Genomic DNA, 18,891 nt, shown 5'->3' on the forward strand with positions numbered 1-18,891 from the left:
TTTAATATATTATTTTGTAATTATAAATATTGTCACACTAAAATTTTTAAATCCATATATTAATATAAATAAATATTGCATCAAATTTAAATTAGACGAAATTTAAAGGAGCTTATAAAATGACATAATCATAATTAATCAATCTAACATAATTAAAAAAATGCTAATTAAAATGATTTCCAAATTTTGACCATATGTGCTCTACCAAGTCCGCCTGAAGATTGTGATGAATGTTTCTATCACGAATTTCAGCATTTCTTTGAAGCATTGTCGGGAAGTCAGAAATATGTTCATGCAATACTTCAACCATTAGGGTGTTGGCAGGGCCGTCATCATAATTAAAATCAAACAAACTCTCATATGCATCTCTTTCATCATCAATAATAATGTTGTACAATATGATGCATGCATACATAATATCTTTGAGAACATCTCTTTACCAAAAACATGCTGGTCCTCGTACAATAGCAAAACGAGATTGAAGTACTCCGAATGCTCGCTCAACATCTTTGGGTACCGCTTCTTGGCATCGGGCAAATAATTTTCTTTTCTCTCCTTGAGGCAATGAGATAGTTTTAACAAATGTACCCCACTCTGGATAGATACCATCTGCTAGATAATACCCCTTGTTGTATTGTGTGCCATTTATCGTAAACTCAACTCTCGGAGATTGCCCATGTAAGATATCAGTGAATATTGGGGATTGAGTTAACACGTTGAGATCATTATTGGATCCTGGAACACAAAAAAATGCATGCCATATCCAAAGATCTTGTGACGCAACTGCTTCGAGCATGATTGTTGGTCTGTCGTGATCACCTCGCGTGAATTGACCTTTCCATGCAACTGGGCAATTTTTCCATTCCCAGTGCATACAATCAATGCTTCCCAACATGCCTGGAAAACCACGCACCTCCTCCATTTGAAGTAAGCGACGAATGTCCCTAACATTGGGCCGTCTTAAATATTCGGTCCCAAAAATATCATTCACTCCTCGAACGAAATTGACTAGACATTCAATAGCAGTAGTTTCACCAATTCGAACATACTCATCAACATAATCGGCAGGCGCTCCATATGCCAACATTCGCATAGCAGCGGTGCAATTCTGTAATGGCGAAAGCCCCCTTCTACCGACTGCATCAAACCTCGTATGGAAATACTCTGAATGATTTTCTAGAGCTTGCACTATGCATAGGAATACATGTCTACGCATTTTAAATCTTCTTCGAAATCGATATTCTGTATACACCGGTTCATCAGAAAAGTAGTCATCGAACAAACGTTGGTGTCCTTCTACATGACCCTTATCAATGTGGGCTCTCTTTCTTCCTTGTCTTGTTGAGCTACCCCCATCCATGAGCGCTTTGAAATATTGATCATCATGATCGTCAGTACACTCTGCAATTATGATATCCTCTAGACTCATATTGTTCTATGGATTCGGAGAATTTGGCGAATCCATTGTTGAACTTAGAGTATATGATATTTGGGAATGAAAGATGAATGAAAGAGTAAAATGAAGGATTGAATGGAGAGTTGAGTAAAAGGAATATTGAAATTTGGTATTTATAGACATAGCGGCCGTTAAAATGTAGCCGTTAAAATATAGCCGTTAAAATATAGTCGTTAAAATGTAGCCGGTAAAATATAGCCGTTAACATAAAGGATAATTTATTTAAATAAAATAAAATACATAATAATGCGGTTGATAGAAATACATAGCAATTACAACTTCAGGATATTATTCTTAATATAAGTACACAAGTTTTCATGATCTTTCTTTTGTTCAGGAGTCATATGCGACGTGTCCATGATGAGATAGTCCATGTATTTTGTCATCCTATTATCTTCTGCCTCTTTCTCCTTTATCGCCACCAATTTTTCCAATGCAGATGCTTTCCGTTCACTAATCTCTATAAATCTAGCATGTGTGTCTTTTTTTTCCTTCCCTTTTCTCTTTGCTGCCTTTTGGCCAATAGGGCGCACTTCACATACTTCATCATCACTGATGTCTGCATTGGAAGAAGAAGTAAATGCCCCTGTATCTGACACCTTTGTTCTCTTACCACCTTTTGGTTGGTACATTGTATTCCATTTTGGCTCATCCTTTAGCAATCTCCAACAGTCCACAAGCAGAAAATTTGAGTTGTTATTTTCAGATTTGTACAATTGATGTGCATTCTCAAGTATTTGCTCATCAGACCAACCACTGTGATGTGCTTGTTGTACTCGTTTATAACACTCATTGAAATGCGCCACCTTTTGATTCATCTTGTTCCAATGATCTTTGCATTGCCTTCCAGTTTTTGCTTGCTCGCCTTTTTGGTTGGTGTTGTAGTATTTTGCGATCCGAGCCCAGAAATGTGTAGAAGTTTGGTCATTCCCCACAATGGCATCCTTAGATGTATTAAGTCATCCACTCATCAGAAGTATAGTGGCTTCCTTGCTCCATTTGACTTTACATTTATGCATTGATTCATCTTCATTGTGTAGAACTACATTTTCCAACCCTTCAACACTATGTTCAGGTTGGGTTTCAGAGACATATGTCGATGATGTTTCACGATTCAAATCAATACTAGACTTTTCCATACTTGGTCTATAATTTCTTGAAACCATTTCGGGTTGGTGTAGGGAAGGCATATGAAATGCATACGGTAGTGAATTTGTTGGTGTGAAGAATGGAGCTTGTTGGGGTGTCTCAATAGAGCCAAAATTTTGGTAAGGGTAAGAGGACATGGGATAATTTTGAGAATTTGGAAAATTTTGGTTAAATTGACAATATTGAAAATTTGGATTTTGAGGATTAGTAGAGGGAGTATTTTGAAAATTTTGATTGAAATGAGAATATTGAAAATTTGGATTTTGGGGATTGGTATGTGGAGAAAATGATGAATTTTGAAAATTTAGATTTTGGGAGTTGGTATTTGGAGAATTTGGAAAATTTTGAGAATTTTGGGAATCCATTGGTAAGAAAAGAAATTTTGTGATATTGATAATTTGGAAGAAGATGTATGTAATGGTGTGCAAATTGAATGAAATAAATGAGTATTTATAAAAAAAATAATAATAAAAAAATCATGTGACAAACGGTAATTAAAAAACGGTAACAAATTTTATATATATAAACTATTATATATATGTGTAAAATGTTTTATTTATATATATATATATACAATTAAAAAAAAAGGAGAAAGCACGGTTGCCTCACAGTGGCAACGGTGCCTTAATTTTCTTCAAACCTTCAACTCCTCCAACGCAGAAAATGATGGCCTGTCAGAAAATGGTCAACAAACAACCTTGAAGGCAACTTGCGTTGAGGCTGCTTTAGGGGAAAAAAAAGTTTAAAAGCAAGAATATTTAAATATGAAAATAATATATTAACAAAAGAAATAGTATTCGACAAGGTAAATTACAAACTACTAGTACATATATACATACTATAATATCACAAATGAGCAATATTTAGACATAAAATTCACGAAGAAATATGAAGATACGACACAACACGATGAACTATTAGACCAAAATTAATTTGTGCTCATGTTGGCATCTCTAGAAAATGAGAATAATATTAATTGAAAATGACAACAACGAAATGAAAAACTAATTAAAAAGAAAATGATAACAAAATGTGAGAGTGTCAACGAAAAAATATGAAAAAAATAGCAATAGTTAAAGGAACTGAAATTAAAAGAAAATAAAAACATCAAATTGATTAAAGAAAGATAAGAAGTAGTTTGGTAATATTTCAATATTAACTATTCAAATATAGAATATTTAATTTTTTTTTTTTTTTAAATATTGTTTTGCCACGTTCTCTCACTTTTTTTTTTTCAATTTTAAAAATATTCTGTTTTTTTTGACAAATATGTTTAAAATGCTTTTAATTAGTGCCTGCAAAATAAGTTGGAGTGTCTATGTATAATACAAATAATTTTTTAAAAAAAGTGAAAATAGAGCAGTATAATTTATTTATTTTTCGTAATTAATTGATATCTGTATAATCAAGTTCTTTCAAAATATGAATATTTACGTACTCATAGGCATATTCTTGTAAAAGTAAAACTATATCTTTCCTTGGAAAGAGATGTCCCAACACCCAAGTTTGAATTCTCTTCTGCCACTGTTAAAAAAAATACACATTTAAATATATACTTTGTTGGGAATATAATTCATATTTTTTTTCGTATTTTATGCCCATCTTATTTTGAAACATTTATATGAGAGAAATGTTTGAAATTCACTAATTCAAAAAGATTTTAAATTACTCTCTTCACCAGTAAATTTATTCTACTTGACAAATTTTCTTATATTGAAAATTATATTTTTCATGCAAGGATCACCTCATACCAAATAATCCATATGGGGTTTTGTTTTTATGATTTTTGTTATTTTCTTAGGTGAACAAAGTAGATTTGAGTTGTTTGATGAAATTGTTAAATGTCATTGAAATTTGGAAGGTAAAACTATCCTATAATGTTTTAGAGGTGTGAAGTTTATTGTCTTTTTCTCACTAAACATCGAGCTTGAAACCTGAATAGATATCAATTGCCTACTTTAGTCACTGTACAAGTACATTTTTTTTTTATCTTTTTAATACCATCTCAAAGTGTAAATACGTCTCTCTCTTTTTGCTGGAAATCACAGTATCAAATATGAGAGCTCAAATTTTCCACAAGTTACCCAAATTCGAATTCAACTTAATTTTGTTTTTTTATTTACTGTGAGCCACAACCATTATAGATGTTAATACGAAGCAAGTTCATTCTATGAATCTATGATCATCGAAAAACAATATTCATTCAACAGTGGAAAAAAAATGCCTCTCTAAACACAACCTAAATGCAAATTCTAAGAATGAACTGCCATCAAATATCATGAAAAGGAAGGTTCTTACGTTTGCCTTGCACTGTTCTACTATATATTTGGTGTGTGATGCCAATCAGTTTGTAAAGGATAGAAAATTTGTTCAAATAACAAAAAGGGAAAAAGAAAAAAAGAGAGAGAGAGTTTCTGTGCACTCTTCACTGATCAAACCAGTGTTCCCATCAGACTACCTCAAAATTCTGTTTTAAAACAACAATAAAAAAGTGAATATATAAATATATTATGAACTGACGAAGGGAGAAATGAAAGAAACAAAAATGAGAATTTGAATCTTGCAAGTTTAGGGAAATGAAAGACTTACCAGTTATTGTTTAAGCTTCAAAGTATTTTCGATTCGTTGGATTAGCTGATTAGCAGGCATAGCACCCTCCTGAAAAACAATCAAATATCCTTATGACACGTCCAAATGTTTAGAGAAAAAGAGAGAACTGGAAAGATGAGAAATGGCATGAAATCTCTTCTTTGTTTCCCCCTCAAAGAATAAATTCCAGGAATGCAGATGCACTTGATGAAAATCTCATTAAATTTTATAAGAACAACTATATCCCTCAAAACTCAAATAAGTTGTGTTTAGGTGGGGTAGGCGGTCCTCGTGTTACTTTGTCATTAAAACTTCAAAATTTAGGATTCTTGTTTCAATCAATATTAAGGGGCTGAAATAATATTTCTTACCAAATATACCTATCCAACTTTCATCAGTTAGGAAAACCGATGACCACGATACTTGATACTTACAAAAAATGACTATGCTATTGACTTTTAAACTGTATGATGTTTGTATTTACAAGTCTAAAGTATATATCACTTTAGGAGCCACCCACATCTTTAAAGTTTGAAATATTAAGCTGACTGGTCATCTAAATACTTTGAAATTGATTCTTAACAAAATTGATAAAAACACAGATTTGACTTACAAAGCGATCAAAGGGCTCTCCATCTTTGAATATGATGAATGTAGGCAACGCCTCAATTTTGTATTTGTTAGCGATGCTTGGGTACTTCTCAGTGTCAATTTTAACCACTTGGATTTTATCATTCAGCTCAGCACTGACTTCATTGAGGACGGGAACCATAAATTGACAAGGGCCACACCTGTCAAAAAAACATTTGATTATGATAGACACGTATGCACAGTTCTGTGCTTGAAAGAACTATGAAAGGCTATTTATCGATAAGAACCAAAAGAATGATCCAAAATCTCCAAGTTATTCGAGAAACTTGGAAAAACTCCTTGAGTAATCTTTTACCCTAAACTATCACAAAACAATAATCAATACCTTACATAAGACTTAATCTGAGTAATGGAAATCTAAGTATTTGACAGCTCACTTTAAAACATTACATCTCAGCAATAGAACTAAAACTAACAGTACATCTTAGCCACTAAAGACTTAACAGCTCAGCAACCATAATCCTTAATAACTTTTCTTGTGCAATAATATGTTTAGGCAAATTTGAGGCCTAGAACATCATTTTAAATTAATTACATTTATTATAATTTCTACATATTTGCATCTTGCACTAGAGCCTGAGCTGAGAGATAAGATCCAATTATTCATCTACCAGCTTAGTATTTTAATTTAAAGAAAAAACCAAGACAGCACAGGCAGCAAAGTAGGTAAGAAAAATCATTCTTAGTTTTGTCCTTTCCTAAAATGAACAATCTTGCCCCTATGTCTAGGTGATTCCTCAATCCCTTTCCCTTCTTCACTTGGGAATTTGAAGCAACCTTTCTGAAAACATATTACCCACATTTAGGAACAAGGGTGGAGACCTACCTAGCAATTTGTTCATTTAAAATATAAAAGATGGTTCCCCATTGTTGATCATATTCACCTTTTCCATAATGTAACTATACAAGCTTATTATAAAACAAATCTTATATTCTCTATTCAAGGAAGGAATAATGTAGTAACAGCACTAGCAGTAATTAGTAAAAAGAATATCTATAGATATATTTATATATACAAGGTACTTTATAATAAATTAGATGGAAATGGAAAGACCTTACCAGGTTGCATAGAAGTCTACCAGCACAGGTTTGTCTGAGTTAACTAGCAAATCATCGAATGAGGAAAATGTTTGTTTCTTTGCTCTAACCTATAAAATTAACAACAAAATACACAAGTAATTATGTTACATAACTAATTTAGAATTCATTTGCTTCTTTCATATATGCAGATCACAAATATACAAGATAAACAGTTAATACAAAAATTTCTTTCAAGTTGCCTCAAGTGACAAATGCACAAAGGGTCACTGCAAGACATTCCCCTGCTTTCTAAAAAGAAGAATTAAATATGAAATTGTCGTAAAAAAGGAACACTTTAATGATCTTATCGTCTCTTATTAAAAGAAAAAACAAAACAAAAGAACGATATGGCATTTTTTTTCACACCATGAGGCCAGTCGCTAGCTAGGACCCATTTTGCCTTAACTTGAGTTTTGACTCAATGCTATACCTCTACTTGTAATCAAAACTAACTATGTTCTTTCAATGTTTGAGTGCAGCACCACTAAGCTATACCTATGACCACACTATGTTCTCCCCATGTTAGCTCCCAAATCTCAGACATGATAATTCGAGGACCTTCCAAATACAAAATTTATCGAATCCTAACACAACAGTTGAAGAAATATTGATACGGGTCACTACCATTTTTAGGTAAAATATTCACCCCAATCCACGGAGCTCCGTGTTAAGTCCACGAAACATGTAAGGTCAGTCCCAGCAAACACTATCTTATTGTCTCTTAAAAAAAATCATTGAAAAAAAGTAAAAGAAATTAGTACTCAATTATTCCTCCATCAAATCTGCTCTGAAGTCTTAAGCATCGAACAAGTTTATTGACACTTTGCTAGCATAAAGCTTTTAACATGGATAAAAAAGAAAGTACTCAAACATTCAGTTTGAACAAAGTAAGTGTAAAAACCCAATTCAATGGCTATCAACTATTTTAAAGAGATGACAATCTCAATGTAGTTCAGAAACATCTTCCTTTTTAGTATCACAAAAAATTTCAGTAAAAGAAATACAAAGATCCATACAAGAAGGAACTATCTTTATGGCGAAATTGAACACAATAAATGGATTGAAGCAAAGGGAACTTGTGAAATTCAAAATTTAAGTTATTTTTCATAAAATTTGAGAAAAAAGAAAAAAGCATTACCAGAGGAAGAACTCGAGCCCTGGAGGGAGCGGAAGCCCCCTTGGGTCCAATCCGAACGCGCCGGAGCTGGACGGGAAAATGGAGAGAAGACGAAAAAGAGAGAGTCGAAGAAGAAGAAGATGATGAAACGGCAGCTAAAGGAGTGGTACGGTCGGAGTTGAGAGAGGAAATGGCGGAGGAAGAGAGAGAGAGCGCCATGGTTGAGTGGTGAGAGAAGAGAATTGTGCAGGTAATTTGCGTTGGTATTCCGATTTTGTTGGATAATTTATAAAAATGTGAAAGAAATGTTATATATACAAACATAACATAGGATTCTAAGCCCAATATTTTCCAACATGTCCCACTTGTAAAAACATTTCACACATTTTGTTGAGAAAACGAAATATTTCAATGCTATAAATTTTGTATGAAATTTGGTACAAAAAATAATTTAATATTATGCACAAAATGTAAGAGAGTGTTTCGCACCTTAACTAAAAAACTGTTTTTTGTTTTTAAAAGCTAAAAACAGTGTTTTGAAAACAAGTGGAGGTGTTTGGTATTGTTTTTAGAAAACAATTTTTAAAAACAAAGTTACAAAAAACAGAAAATTTTGATAACAAGAAAAAGTTGTTTTCTCTTGTTCTCAAATTTTCTCATTTCTTATTTTTCATCATTTTTTCTTTCAAATTATTTTATCTCATTATTTATTACAAACTTTTAAAATATTTTTATCTTTGTAAATATATTTGTTAATTTTTTATTTAAGATTTAAAAAAAATAAAACTAAAAAATTATTTTTAGAAAACATTAATCAAACACCTCTTGTTTTTTGAAAACTACAAAAACTGTTTTCTGTTCTCATTTCTAAAAACACAATTTTGAAAACAAAAAACAGAAAACAATACAAAACATGCTCAAATTACTAACATTGAGTTTATAATTTTTTTCATGCTGGATTTTATCTCATTACTTTATTTTTTATAAATTATTTTTTGAATAATATGACAGCATAATTGTCAGGTAGAATAATTATAGTTTTGTTTTAAATTATTAATTTAGTGAATTATTTGTGATTTTAGTTAAAAAAAAAACTTTAACCAAAATTAAGTTTAGAGGTCTATTTTAACTATTTTACAAAATACATGGTCTAAAAAATAAATTATCAAAACAAAGTAATGTGACAAAACACAAAGTTCAAAAAAGTATAAACCTTTTAATTTTTAGAGAAATGCTAAACATATTCTATCTTAAACTATTTTTTGTACTCTCTTAAATCAATGAATGAGACATAAATTCTACTAATAATTTGAAAAAAATATTAAAATATAAAAAATTGAATAATATCCACATGTCATTCATGGATGAAGGAGAGTATAAAAATGAATAAAAAAGGTATATGAATAGTCATTAATTATTAATTAATAAATTGTAATAGTTAGTAACAATATAGTAAATAAAAAATAACATTTATAATTATGTTAAATTTAGTATATGTTATATTTTTATGTTAAATTTGGCACATTTAGAACACTTTTTAAAACATGGAGTGATACCTTTGCTAGCAATGCACCACTTTTTTGGCATTTTATTGTATACTTTTTTTTATGCTATTAATTTATGACTTTTGTAAGTTAAATATATGCTTCTTTCTTACATTAATAGAAAAGTATACATGAATTTATTGAAAATATAATTAATTTTTTTTATACACATATAAAACTATAAAAATAAGAAAAAAAAGATTGAATAAGAATTAAGAAAACTATAAAGAATATTGATACTCTATTAGGTGTTTTTTTAGGTAAGGATATTGTTATTGGCATTCTAGTTAGAGTATATACCATTTTGAACTTTATGTTATACAAAAATTATCAATCAGACTCTATATTTTGTTAAATAATAATTCAGACTCTATGTTTAGGAAAATTGAATAAAGTAATACATAAAGCCAGATTTTGTTCATATAATCTTCAATATGATCAAAATAATCCTACTTTTTATCAATTATTGAATTAATTAAATAACAATAAATAAATTAAATTGATTTTTTTAAAAAAAATATTTGATAAAATCAATTTTTACTTTAAATATGAAATTAGCATAAAAGTATGAAATAAAACATAAAACTGATAAAAAATCAAAACACTTATTCTCTAAAACAAAAAATCAAAATCGTAAATCCTTCTTCTTCTTCCATATTGTTTTTGCAGGTACCTTCCCACAAGAACTGAAGTCAGAGATGTAGGTGATGAGCTAGGGCTGGGATGAGGTTTGAGATCTAAGGCTAGTTGTGGTGTGACTGATCTGGGCAATGGACGGGGGGATTTTGGTAGCTTCACGACGAGTAGGGCATTGTTCTAAGGTTTGAGATCTGAGGATGGTCGGGGTGTCCAGATTCGAGCAATGGGAGCAGGGGGTTGGGCTAAGGTTTGAGATCTAGGGTGTGACATATCTAGGCAATGGATTGAGTGATCTCGGCAGCTTCACGACAAACAAAATTTTGGCAACTTTGAGATAACAACTTTGATCTTAGGCGAGCGTTAAGTGACTTCAATCTGAAGCTTTAAGTGACAGCGATGAGTGAGAAAACAGACAACAAATTCTATGTCAGGCGGAACTTTGAGGAACGAAATGTTTTATCTCAGGCGAATCTATTTATTTTTTTCTGCGGAGAATCATTAATCTTATTTAATAATGGAATTGAAACTTTGCTAGCTGAATAGTTTACACACTACTATTGGGTTTACAATTTTTTTCTTAGATTTGATTTTTGGGTGTATACATTTTCTTGGTGAATGAATTTACATGTTAGTAGTTTTAAGCATTTTGTTCTTGGTATTCTTCTTTGTGTTCCTTCTTGTTGTTCTTCTTGTGTTTAGGAGTTTTAGGCTATATTTATTTTTTTTTAGCAGAAGAAGAAGAGATTTGAAAAAATTTAGGATTTTTTTTTTTTATTTTAGGGTAGAGATTAAGTTTCACTTTTTTTTGTTTAATTTTTTAAATTAAAAATTAAACTATCTAAATTTAGTTTTAATTTTTAATATTTAAAACTAAACAAAACATTAATATTTAAAAATTTTAAATAATTGAAAATTAATTTATTTACTAATAATATTTATCTAATCTAATTTCAAATAATATAACTATACATACCTGAAATAAGAAGCTAGATATTTTAAAAGTGACTCCTAAAAATTTATTTCTAAAGTCCCCTTGAAAAATATATTTTTTCCACATTAGCAAATGTTAAAGAAGCAGGAACTATTTAGTTTACATGTTAGTAATACCAATCAAATTAAACCAATAATAAATTAATTAATGATAAGACTTGACCCCAGTTGTAGAATAAGGTTGATGTTCATCACCATGAGTGAAGCCAGATCACACACACCCAAGGGTGCATATCTAAACCAATTATATTAAGTTTTAAATCAAATAGTAGAATTTTATATATTCTCCTACGTCAATTTAAAAGTTCACAATTGACTAATAGAAAATTATTAGTAAAAAAATGACTATTTTCAACATTATTTTGAAGAAAAATCCTAGCTCCGCTCAATCATCTCCAACGCTTTCTAAACAAACTCTTCGCATAGCAGATTAGAAAAGTATCTTTTAATGTAGGGATTATATTTTTTTGGATTCTGTATTTTTTTTCATTACTTGTTTGGACCCTGTGTTTTGACAAATTAGTTTTTGAAACCTATGTTTTGTAAAATGGTTAAAATAGAACCCTAAACCCAATTTTGGTCAATATTTTCTCAACTAAAAATCACAAATAATTTACCAAACTAACAATTCAGAACAAAAATAAAATCATTCTGCTTAAAAACTGTGTTGTTATATTCAATTTTGTCTTCATCAAAATTGAGTTTAGGGTTCTATTTTAACTATTTTACAAAACACATGGTCTAAAAAGTAATTTGTCAAAACACAGAGTACAAACAAATAATGAAAAAAAATACAAAGTCTAAAAAAGTATAAACCCTTTAATATATATATATATATATATGAGTGAACTCTTAATGGTTACTACCCATGAATGGTTACTTTAATATTAACCATTAGATTAAAATCAATGGTTCATATTTATAGTTGTTAATTAATATTTCTAAAAATAAATTTTCATTTTTTCAAATTTTTGGAAGGGTTATCTAATAAAATACGTGTATTTATTATGAAAATATAATATTGTAAACTTTTCATTTTTCAAATGCATGTTAATTTTTAAATATAGCTAGTGTCTCTTATTGGTTGGAAACAACATTAATTATGGTAAAAAAAAAAAAACTAAATTCGAAATTAATGTAGAAAAAAAATATTTACATGTTAATGACTTGCTATACCAAGTCATTATGTTGCTAAATCATCATAATTGTTAGTACCCATAATAACCATTGAGAAGCCTTCCATATATATATATATATATATAAAAGCTTTCAGCAATAAATAGAATAGATGCTCATGCAGAAAATATAAATAGAACACATGATCATTAAACAAAAAAATTGTCGACAATAACGTAATTCTGATTGGCTAACTTTATTTTTAGACAAAATATTTTAAAATTAAAAAAAAATCAGCAATATATTTTTAAATAATTTTCTCATAATTCAGCAGGTTTTTTTAAGTGAAAATCTCTTTTATTATGAATATAATTTTACCTTATTTATCACAATCAATTTTATTGATAAAATATTGTGTTTTATCTTGCGAAAATATTTTCAGGGATTATGTTATTCTGGAATAAAGAAGGTTTCGAAAATAAACATAGTCAAAAGAAATGACCATGTTCGTTTTGCCAGATATATCTGATGACGTTGCTGACTCATCCGTTTTCTTTTCGGTTGACACAAATTTCATCTAGCTGACTGATTTCTTAAATAAAAGGAATTTGCAAATTGATTACAAAGATCTCAGAGAATGCTGACATTGGACAATTTCTTTTCATTTAAATACATTGCCAAGACCTTTGGAAATTTTATCTATTCCATTTGAAAATTTGTAAACATTATTGCTTTTGGTATTGTGTTTGGTCACACTTAAAAAAATAATTTTTTATTTAATTAATTAAAAATTTAACAATTAAACATAAAATGTATTTGGTAACTCTATTTTTATTTATTATTTTTTAAAACTTTAATTAAAATTTATTAAATTTTGAAAATATAATTTTTTCAAACACAACCCGGCAAGGTCATCAGAAGCATAACAGATGTAGTGGGAGTCGAAGGACCAAGCAAGGTTGAAGATGCCCTCAGAGTGGCCGACGAGGCAGGGGATGGAGAGAGACGAGGATGACCAAATAGCAATGGTCTTGTCGAGAGAGGCGGAGGCCAAGAAGGTACCATCGTTTGAGAATTTGACACACCAAATGGCTAAGAGGAAGCCATTGATGCTCCTACGGGAAAAATTGTGTGGCTACGGGAGGAAGAAAGAGATAAGAAATGAAATACGTTTTAAAAAAAAATTGAAAGTGAGAAAATCTTGATTTCAAAATTTTATAAATTTTAATTAAAATTTTAAAAGATAAAATGTGAAAGCGATAACGTGTTTTGAATGTTTGTTTCCAAAATTTTAATTATTTAATAAAAAAATTATTTATTTATATGTTACCGAACATACCTTATATTATTTTGAAGAGTATTTTTATTTGTAAAGATTAAGTTTATTCACCTTAATATTTGTGAGAGTGTTGATTGTACTTGTGGATATCTATCTAGTCCTTGTAAACAGGTAGTGTCTATTGTGAACGTGTTCATAAAAATCTTTGAGAGATGATCTATCTAATTCTCACTTCAGGAGAAAGTAAGCACTCACTATTCTTTGAATGGATTTCAAAAGAATCAACGTTTCATCAAAACTATATTCGTAAAGAAGAGTACAACAAGATTGCAGCAATAATTTAAGAGGGAGCATTACACTGTTTAAGTCAATGCTTTTATACACATTATTTCTTTACTAATTGATTTATTTTCTGGGCATGGTCACGTAGAGGTAGGTTATCTAAAAAAAATTATAAACCAAGTAAAGATTCTCGAGTGTCAAATTTTTACCTGTTTTTTTTTCTGTTTCTGTTTAAATAGTTACATAAGTAGTGTTAACAAAACTGAAATCTATCTAAACAATATCTAAACAATTTAATCAGTATTCCGCATTTAATTAAATTATTTGTTTTAAATCACTTGTAATATTAAAATACGGAATTTCAAACAACAACCAAGATTTTTCCCACATCCAAGTTTTAAATCGCCAAATTGTTAATTAGCTGAAGCTACTGAACCTAGTTACTAAGATACCTCTTTTGCCCTCAACAGAGAATAAGGCAATCGTGTAAAAATCTCCTAAGAAAGTACCCGCAAGAATCTACACTCAAACTTTTCATGAACTAAGTTAAATGATGAAGAATAGTACATGCAAATGGAATTGCTTTACTACCTTCTATGACGTGGAAGGAATATTAGTTTATCCATCGCTTGTCCATGTGAAGGCCAATAGAACAATAGTGAGCGTCGAGAAAATGGTGGCACCAGCAAACAACCACATTCCTTTGCTCGGTCCTCTGCTTTGGCTCTCTTGACTACCCTGCTCAACCTCCTTGAGAAGTTCTCTCACTCCCTCGATATCAGAGTCCTTAGCCGCTTGGGTTAGTCGATTTTGAATCTTCTCGAGCATTGCGAGCTTCCTTTCTCTCACTGTGTTCTTTGTCGGCCAGATGAAGCCTGTCATCTTCCAGAGGAGGATTCCAACATAGATGGCAACAATACAGTCAACACTATAATGATGGCGTTCACGTACTTCTCTCTGTGCACTGTGAAGCACGAGCAGCCATATGAGAGCTGAGGTAAAGCCCCCATAAGCTTCCTGCATGGATTAGCATAATTCCCTTTAGGCCTCTGGGTCATTGACAACTAGGTAATGAGATAAATCAAGTTCGATAAGCATAACAGGTATATACCGTCCAAGCCATAGCCGTGAGTACAGCAACCAGCATGTGGCCACTGTATATAAGATCATTACAGCCCCCACCAGCTTTTTTCAGCAAATGGTACCAGGAAGATCCTTCTGATGCAGTTGGCCTTAGAAAATCTATTAAGAAACTCATCGAACCCCAATCTGGGCGATAGTCGCCAAGATACTGTTCAGGATCAGCTGTGAAAAAGAGGTAAAAGGTTGAACATTAATATCATTATTGTAATGCCTGCGGTAGAGAAACACATTTTTGATAAACGGATCTTTAATGCTGAAAAGCATTTACAACTTTTTTTTTTCCTTAGGAAGCTATGTAACTTTTAACTACAAAGAACAAACAAAGCTGACATCTAAAAATGATTTCAAAATAAAAGAAAAAATAAACAAGAACTTACCATAAGCTATATCCTCTCGTAGTAATTGGCGTATAGCATTAGAATCTGTTGCATAGGGGACGTAGTACTTTTGAGCCCAGTGATGAGGATACGCAGGGACTCTGAATCGAGCATTAGCACACCAAGGCCTGGCTGATGGAAGAATTGTTGATACAAAAGTAATGGCACGAAGAAAACGGCCAATAGCCATAGTGAATATGTATCTTGCACCGAGTCCAAGGCCAGGAGCTTTTACCGAGTCAAATAGAACAGAGAATGCCAACATTATAAACAACATGAGGTAGTGGTGCAGTCCAATTATACGGGCTCTCAGTATTTCAACTAATGTATCTGGTAGTTTCTCATTCACAGCGAGGAGAAACCATTGACCAGTGTCAGGAAGAGGAGCTGCATCACTGTCAAACACAATTAAGCTAATCAATAAACTTATGGTGAATTGTCTAACTTCCGGTGGAAGCTGGCATGTGAAGTGAGTCGATGAACCACAACAAATAAGTTTAATCCCCAAATAAAACTAAAACAAGTGTAAAGTAATGTTGGTACTTGTCAAGTTGGCTTAATCCATTACTGCGTTAAAAAAGGTGGGATATCAAAGGACATCCACAAGATGTTATCCTGTATTTGAAACTGTAAGAAGGGACTTTAAAATGGGAAAAATCTAATCCAGGATCTAAATTTATCCACTTTGGAGCAGAATACTCTATCCTACCAAGCATCTATGCCCCTAAATCCTCATTCAGTGTGTTCACTTTAATTAGCAAAAGAGATAAACCTAGTTGTATCATTGTTTTTCCTTTTTCTTTTTCTGAAGTATTACTTGTTAGTTTCTGTACAACCAAAAAAGTGCCTGTATCTACAATCTTCCAAGCTTAGATTGAAAAAAAAAAGAACCTTTCTAACCCAAATTGCAATAAAACAAAGAGTTAAATCAGCCTTTGCTAACTCTTGTCAATGTGGTGAAAGGATATTCCATCCAGTCTAAGTTGTCCTTCTTAGTCAAGTAAAATTAAAACTAGGTATTTGATGTTTGATTCAATTTAATGTAAAATTAAATTATCTTGCCGTTTAAAAATATGATACAAGGAATCCAATATTGCATTAAACACAAGATATCACTAACTACAATTAATTCCACTTATATATCCTATGCACCAAATGAAGGCTTAAGAGAAAAATGAAAAAAGTTAAAAAAAAAAAAAAGCACATGAGAATATTTAACTTCATCCCTTCCTTTTAATTTTGCTACTCTTTCCATATTACTTAATTTCTTTCAGAGTAACGAAGTGAATCAAAGATCTTCTTTTCTATTAAAAGAAAGTTTTCTTAGGTCAGTTCCTTAGGGCATGAAACAAATAAGAATGTAGAGCATTTGTAGTAAAAGATGCAAGTGACAGAGCATCAAAAACTCAGAAGAGCCTCCAATGAAGGGAGTTTCTTTACTATAATAAGCAATTAAAAATCTCCAATAATAACTCGAGATTTAGCTAATCCAGTTATTAACTAGCTTTAAAGCCATGGTTGACCAGCCAAAATTAGAAGGGCCCTATACAATTTCCCAGAAACTGTACTTAACAAATTCAGCTCCTTCAGAGTTGAAAATAAACCTTCTATATCAGGGAATAATCGATTCAAAATCTTCAATTTGGCACTAAATATCTACATCTGGCATCTATTACTTTCCCAAAATAGCAGATCAAAAAAATCCAAATAACATATCTTACTAATCCACGAAGGTAACCCCTCACTTCCAATCACAGCCAAAACATCAAAATTTTAAACTTAATGCAACGAAACAACCAACAAATTAAACTTGACCCAGATATATTGACTAAAGAGAAGACCAAACAGATGGAAAATTTCGAATCTTGTACCAGATTCGTCACCTGGGTCACTCCATTTTTAGCTCAAAACTCACATTTAAACTCAATAGTGTCATTACCTGTGCCAATCAAGGCCGAGCACGGCAGTGACGAAGCGAACAGAGAGAGCTTCAAAGAGAAGAGTTGAGAGCATGAAGATAATGGAACCCAAAAATGGCAAGACCGAGCGGAACTCTGAGGACCAGTGTTTGTAGAATGGAACTCGACTGATGGCTATGAGAGCGAGTACAGACCAGAGGACTGGCTGCAGACGCTCGTGCCATGTCGGAGATAGGTGGCGGAGGTAGTCGATGGCCACGTACGATATGGCAGCGATGCCAAGCCCCCCGGGCCTCGCCGCCGGCCACCGCATGATGGCACGTGACTGTGGCGGTGGTGCGTAGTTTTCACTGGTTTGGACTTTGCTCCAAGAAAAAGTACGATTTATTTAACCAAAGGTTGGATTAGAGCTTTCAAGGAATATATTTTTTTTCTACTTAGGTGATTGCTTTAAAATTTATTTTCTTTTAAGTTTATTTATTAGTTCTTAAACTTTATTTATCGATAGTTTTTTTAATTTTTTTTACATGACAATATTTTGTATAAAAAAAATATATTCTTTTGGGAAGGTAGATATATGATATATCCAAAATAAAATAACATAAACTAAAATCAAATCATTAAAATTAATCACATACGAAATAAATAAAAATTCCCTACTTTTTTTTTTTTAGAAAATAACACCCTTTACCTATCATATATATAAACGTCTCATTTTTTTTTTTAAATATCTCGTTTATTATTAAAAATTAAAATAAATCAATTTTTTGTAAGTCATACATACACGCCTTTTTCATTTTCTCTTCTTTTTCTTCTCTATCATATTATAAACAACTATCATAAATATTAAAAAAATTAGGGGAGAAAAAAAACACATAACAAAATATAAAAGTAAAAAAAATTAAAATTAACACAAAAATTTGAAGAAAGAGTGTTAAAAAAATTATATATATTTATAAAAAATTTGCTTCATATAAATGAAGTGTTTATATATACTATCTTACGTATAAATATCATTAACTTTATTTAAGTAATGATTTTATAAGAATTTGAACATACAAAATTTATAGAGAATGATATGATATAAATTTTATTTATCAATAACACATTATATTAAATTATAAGTTGTTATAATATATATATTAAATTAGTAGAAGTGTAAATTTTGGTCATAATAGCTATATACTGCCTCATTAATGGTTTTGAGTCAGCAAATTAGTAACTGGCCTAGACATATAGCTAACTAAATACTATTTTTAGAAAGGAAAATGAAAAATTGTCGTTATTCTAATTTAGTAACAATTTTTAGTGCAGAAGTAGCAATCTGTGCTAACAATTTGGGTAAAGAGAATCCTAATTTTCTTCATGATGAGGTAGGTTTGATTATTGTTATTCATTTTTGTTCACTAAAGCCTCAAATAGTTTTTTTTTTTTTTTCAGTAAAAAAGAAATACTTCAATAACTTAAAATGTCTTCCAACTAGAGACAACAAACTAAAAAGAACAACTGTCTTCTAATAATAGAGTCAGATTGATAACAAGACACTCGTGCAAGATAATG

General features: G+C 31.0%; 3 protein-coding genes and 1 pseudogene across 3 annotated transcripts; all 4 read right to left on the reverse strand.

The window, feature by feature from the left end:
- Window positions 1-142: 142 nt before the first annotated feature.
- Window positions 143-1,231, reverse strand: LOC133803811 (uncharacterized; annotated as a pseudogene).
- A 497-nt stretch (window positions 1,232-1,728) lies between these two features.
- Window positions 1,729-2,622, reverse strand: LOC133805527 (uncharacterized). Its single transcript, XM_062243710.1, has 2 exons — window positions 2,503-2,622; window positions 1,729-2,400 (listed from the first exon to the last, which is right to left on the reverse strand). Exons 1-2 carry the CDS (start codon window positions 2,620-2,622, stop codon window positions 1,729-1,731), a joined length of 792 nt encoding a protein of 263 aa, XP_062099694.1.
- A 2,160-nt stretch (window positions 2,623-4,782) lies between these two features.
- LOC133804004 (thioredoxin Y1, chloroplastic-like) lies at window positions 4,783-8,332 on the reverse strand. Its single transcript, XM_062242141.1, has 5 exons — window positions 8,064-8,332; window positions 6,905-6,993; window positions 5,808-5,985; window positions 5,195-5,263; window positions 4,783-5,072 (listed from the first exon to the last, which is right to left on the reverse strand). Exons 1-4 carry the CDS (start codon window positions 8,259-8,261, stop codon window positions 5,198-5,200), a joined length of 531 nt encoding a protein of 176 aa, XP_062098125.1. The 5' UTR covers window positions 8,262-8,332; the 3' UTR covers window positions 4,783-5,072; window positions 5,195-5,197.
- A 5,841-nt stretch (window positions 8,333-14,173) lies between these two features.
- On the reverse strand, window positions 14,174-17,750 carry LOC133803604 (protein PHLOEM UNLOADING MODULATOR). Its single transcript, XM_062241704.1, has 4 exons — window positions 17,352-17,750; window positions 15,413-15,807; window positions 15,004-15,197; window positions 14,174-14,909 (listed from the first exon to the last, which is right to left on the reverse strand). Exons 1-4 carry the CDS (start codon window positions 17,642-17,644, stop codon window positions 14,511-14,513), a joined length of 1,281 nt encoding a protein of 426 aa, XP_062097688.1. The 5' UTR covers window positions 17,645-17,750; the 3' UTR covers window positions 14,174-14,510.
- Between the last annotated feature and the right edge of the window lie 1,141 nt (window positions 17,751-18,891).

Source organism: Humulus lupulus, chromosome X, assembly GCF_963169125.1.
Source record: "Humulus lupulus chromosome X, drHumLupu1.1, whole genome shotgun sequence".
Taxonomy (NCBI): domain Eukaryota; kingdom Viridiplantae; phylum Streptophyta; class Magnoliopsida; order Rosales; family Cannabaceae; genus Humulus; species Humulus lupulus.

What these genes read in the sequence shown, in the direction of transcription:
- LOC133805527 (XM_062243710.1), bottom strand. Translation starts at nt 2,622, where the DNA reads ATGGTTTCAAGAAATTATAGACCAAGTATGGAAAAGTCTAGTATTGAT. An exon ending in GTGTTGAAGGGTTGGAAAAT is followed by an intron (nt 2,401 to 2,502) that starts GTAGTTCTACAC and finishes AATACATCTAAG; the next exon opens with GATGCCATTGTGGGGAATGA.
- LOC133804004 (XM_062242141.1), bottom strand. Translation starts at nt 8,261, where the DNA reads ATGGCGCTCTCTCTCTCTTCCTCCGCCATTTCCTCTCTCAACTCCGAC. An exon ending in GGGCTCGAGTTCTTCCTCTG is followed by an intron (nt 6,994 to 8,063) that starts GTAATGCTTTTT and finishes TTAATTTTATAG; the next exon opens with GTTAGAGCAAAGAAACAAAC. An exon ending in GAGAGCCCTTTGATCGCTTT is followed by an intron (nt 5,264 to 5,807) that starts GTAAGTCAAATC and finishes ATTGTTTTTCAG; the next exon opens with GAGGGTGCTATGCCTGCTAA.
- LOC133803604 (XM_062241704.1), bottom strand. Translation starts at nt 17,644, where the DNA reads ATGCGGTGGCCGGCGGCGAGGCCCGGGGGGCTTGGCATCGCTGCCATA. An exon ending in CTCGGCCTTGATTGGCACAG is followed by an intron (nt 15,808 to 17,351) that starts GTAATGACACTA and finishes TGTGTTTGACAG; the next exon opens with TGATGCAGCTCCTCTTCCTG. An exon ending in ACGAGAGGATATAGCTTATG is followed by an intron (nt 15,198 to 15,412) that starts GTAAGTTCTTGT and finishes TCTTTTTCACAG; the next exon opens with CTGATCCTGAACAGTATCTT.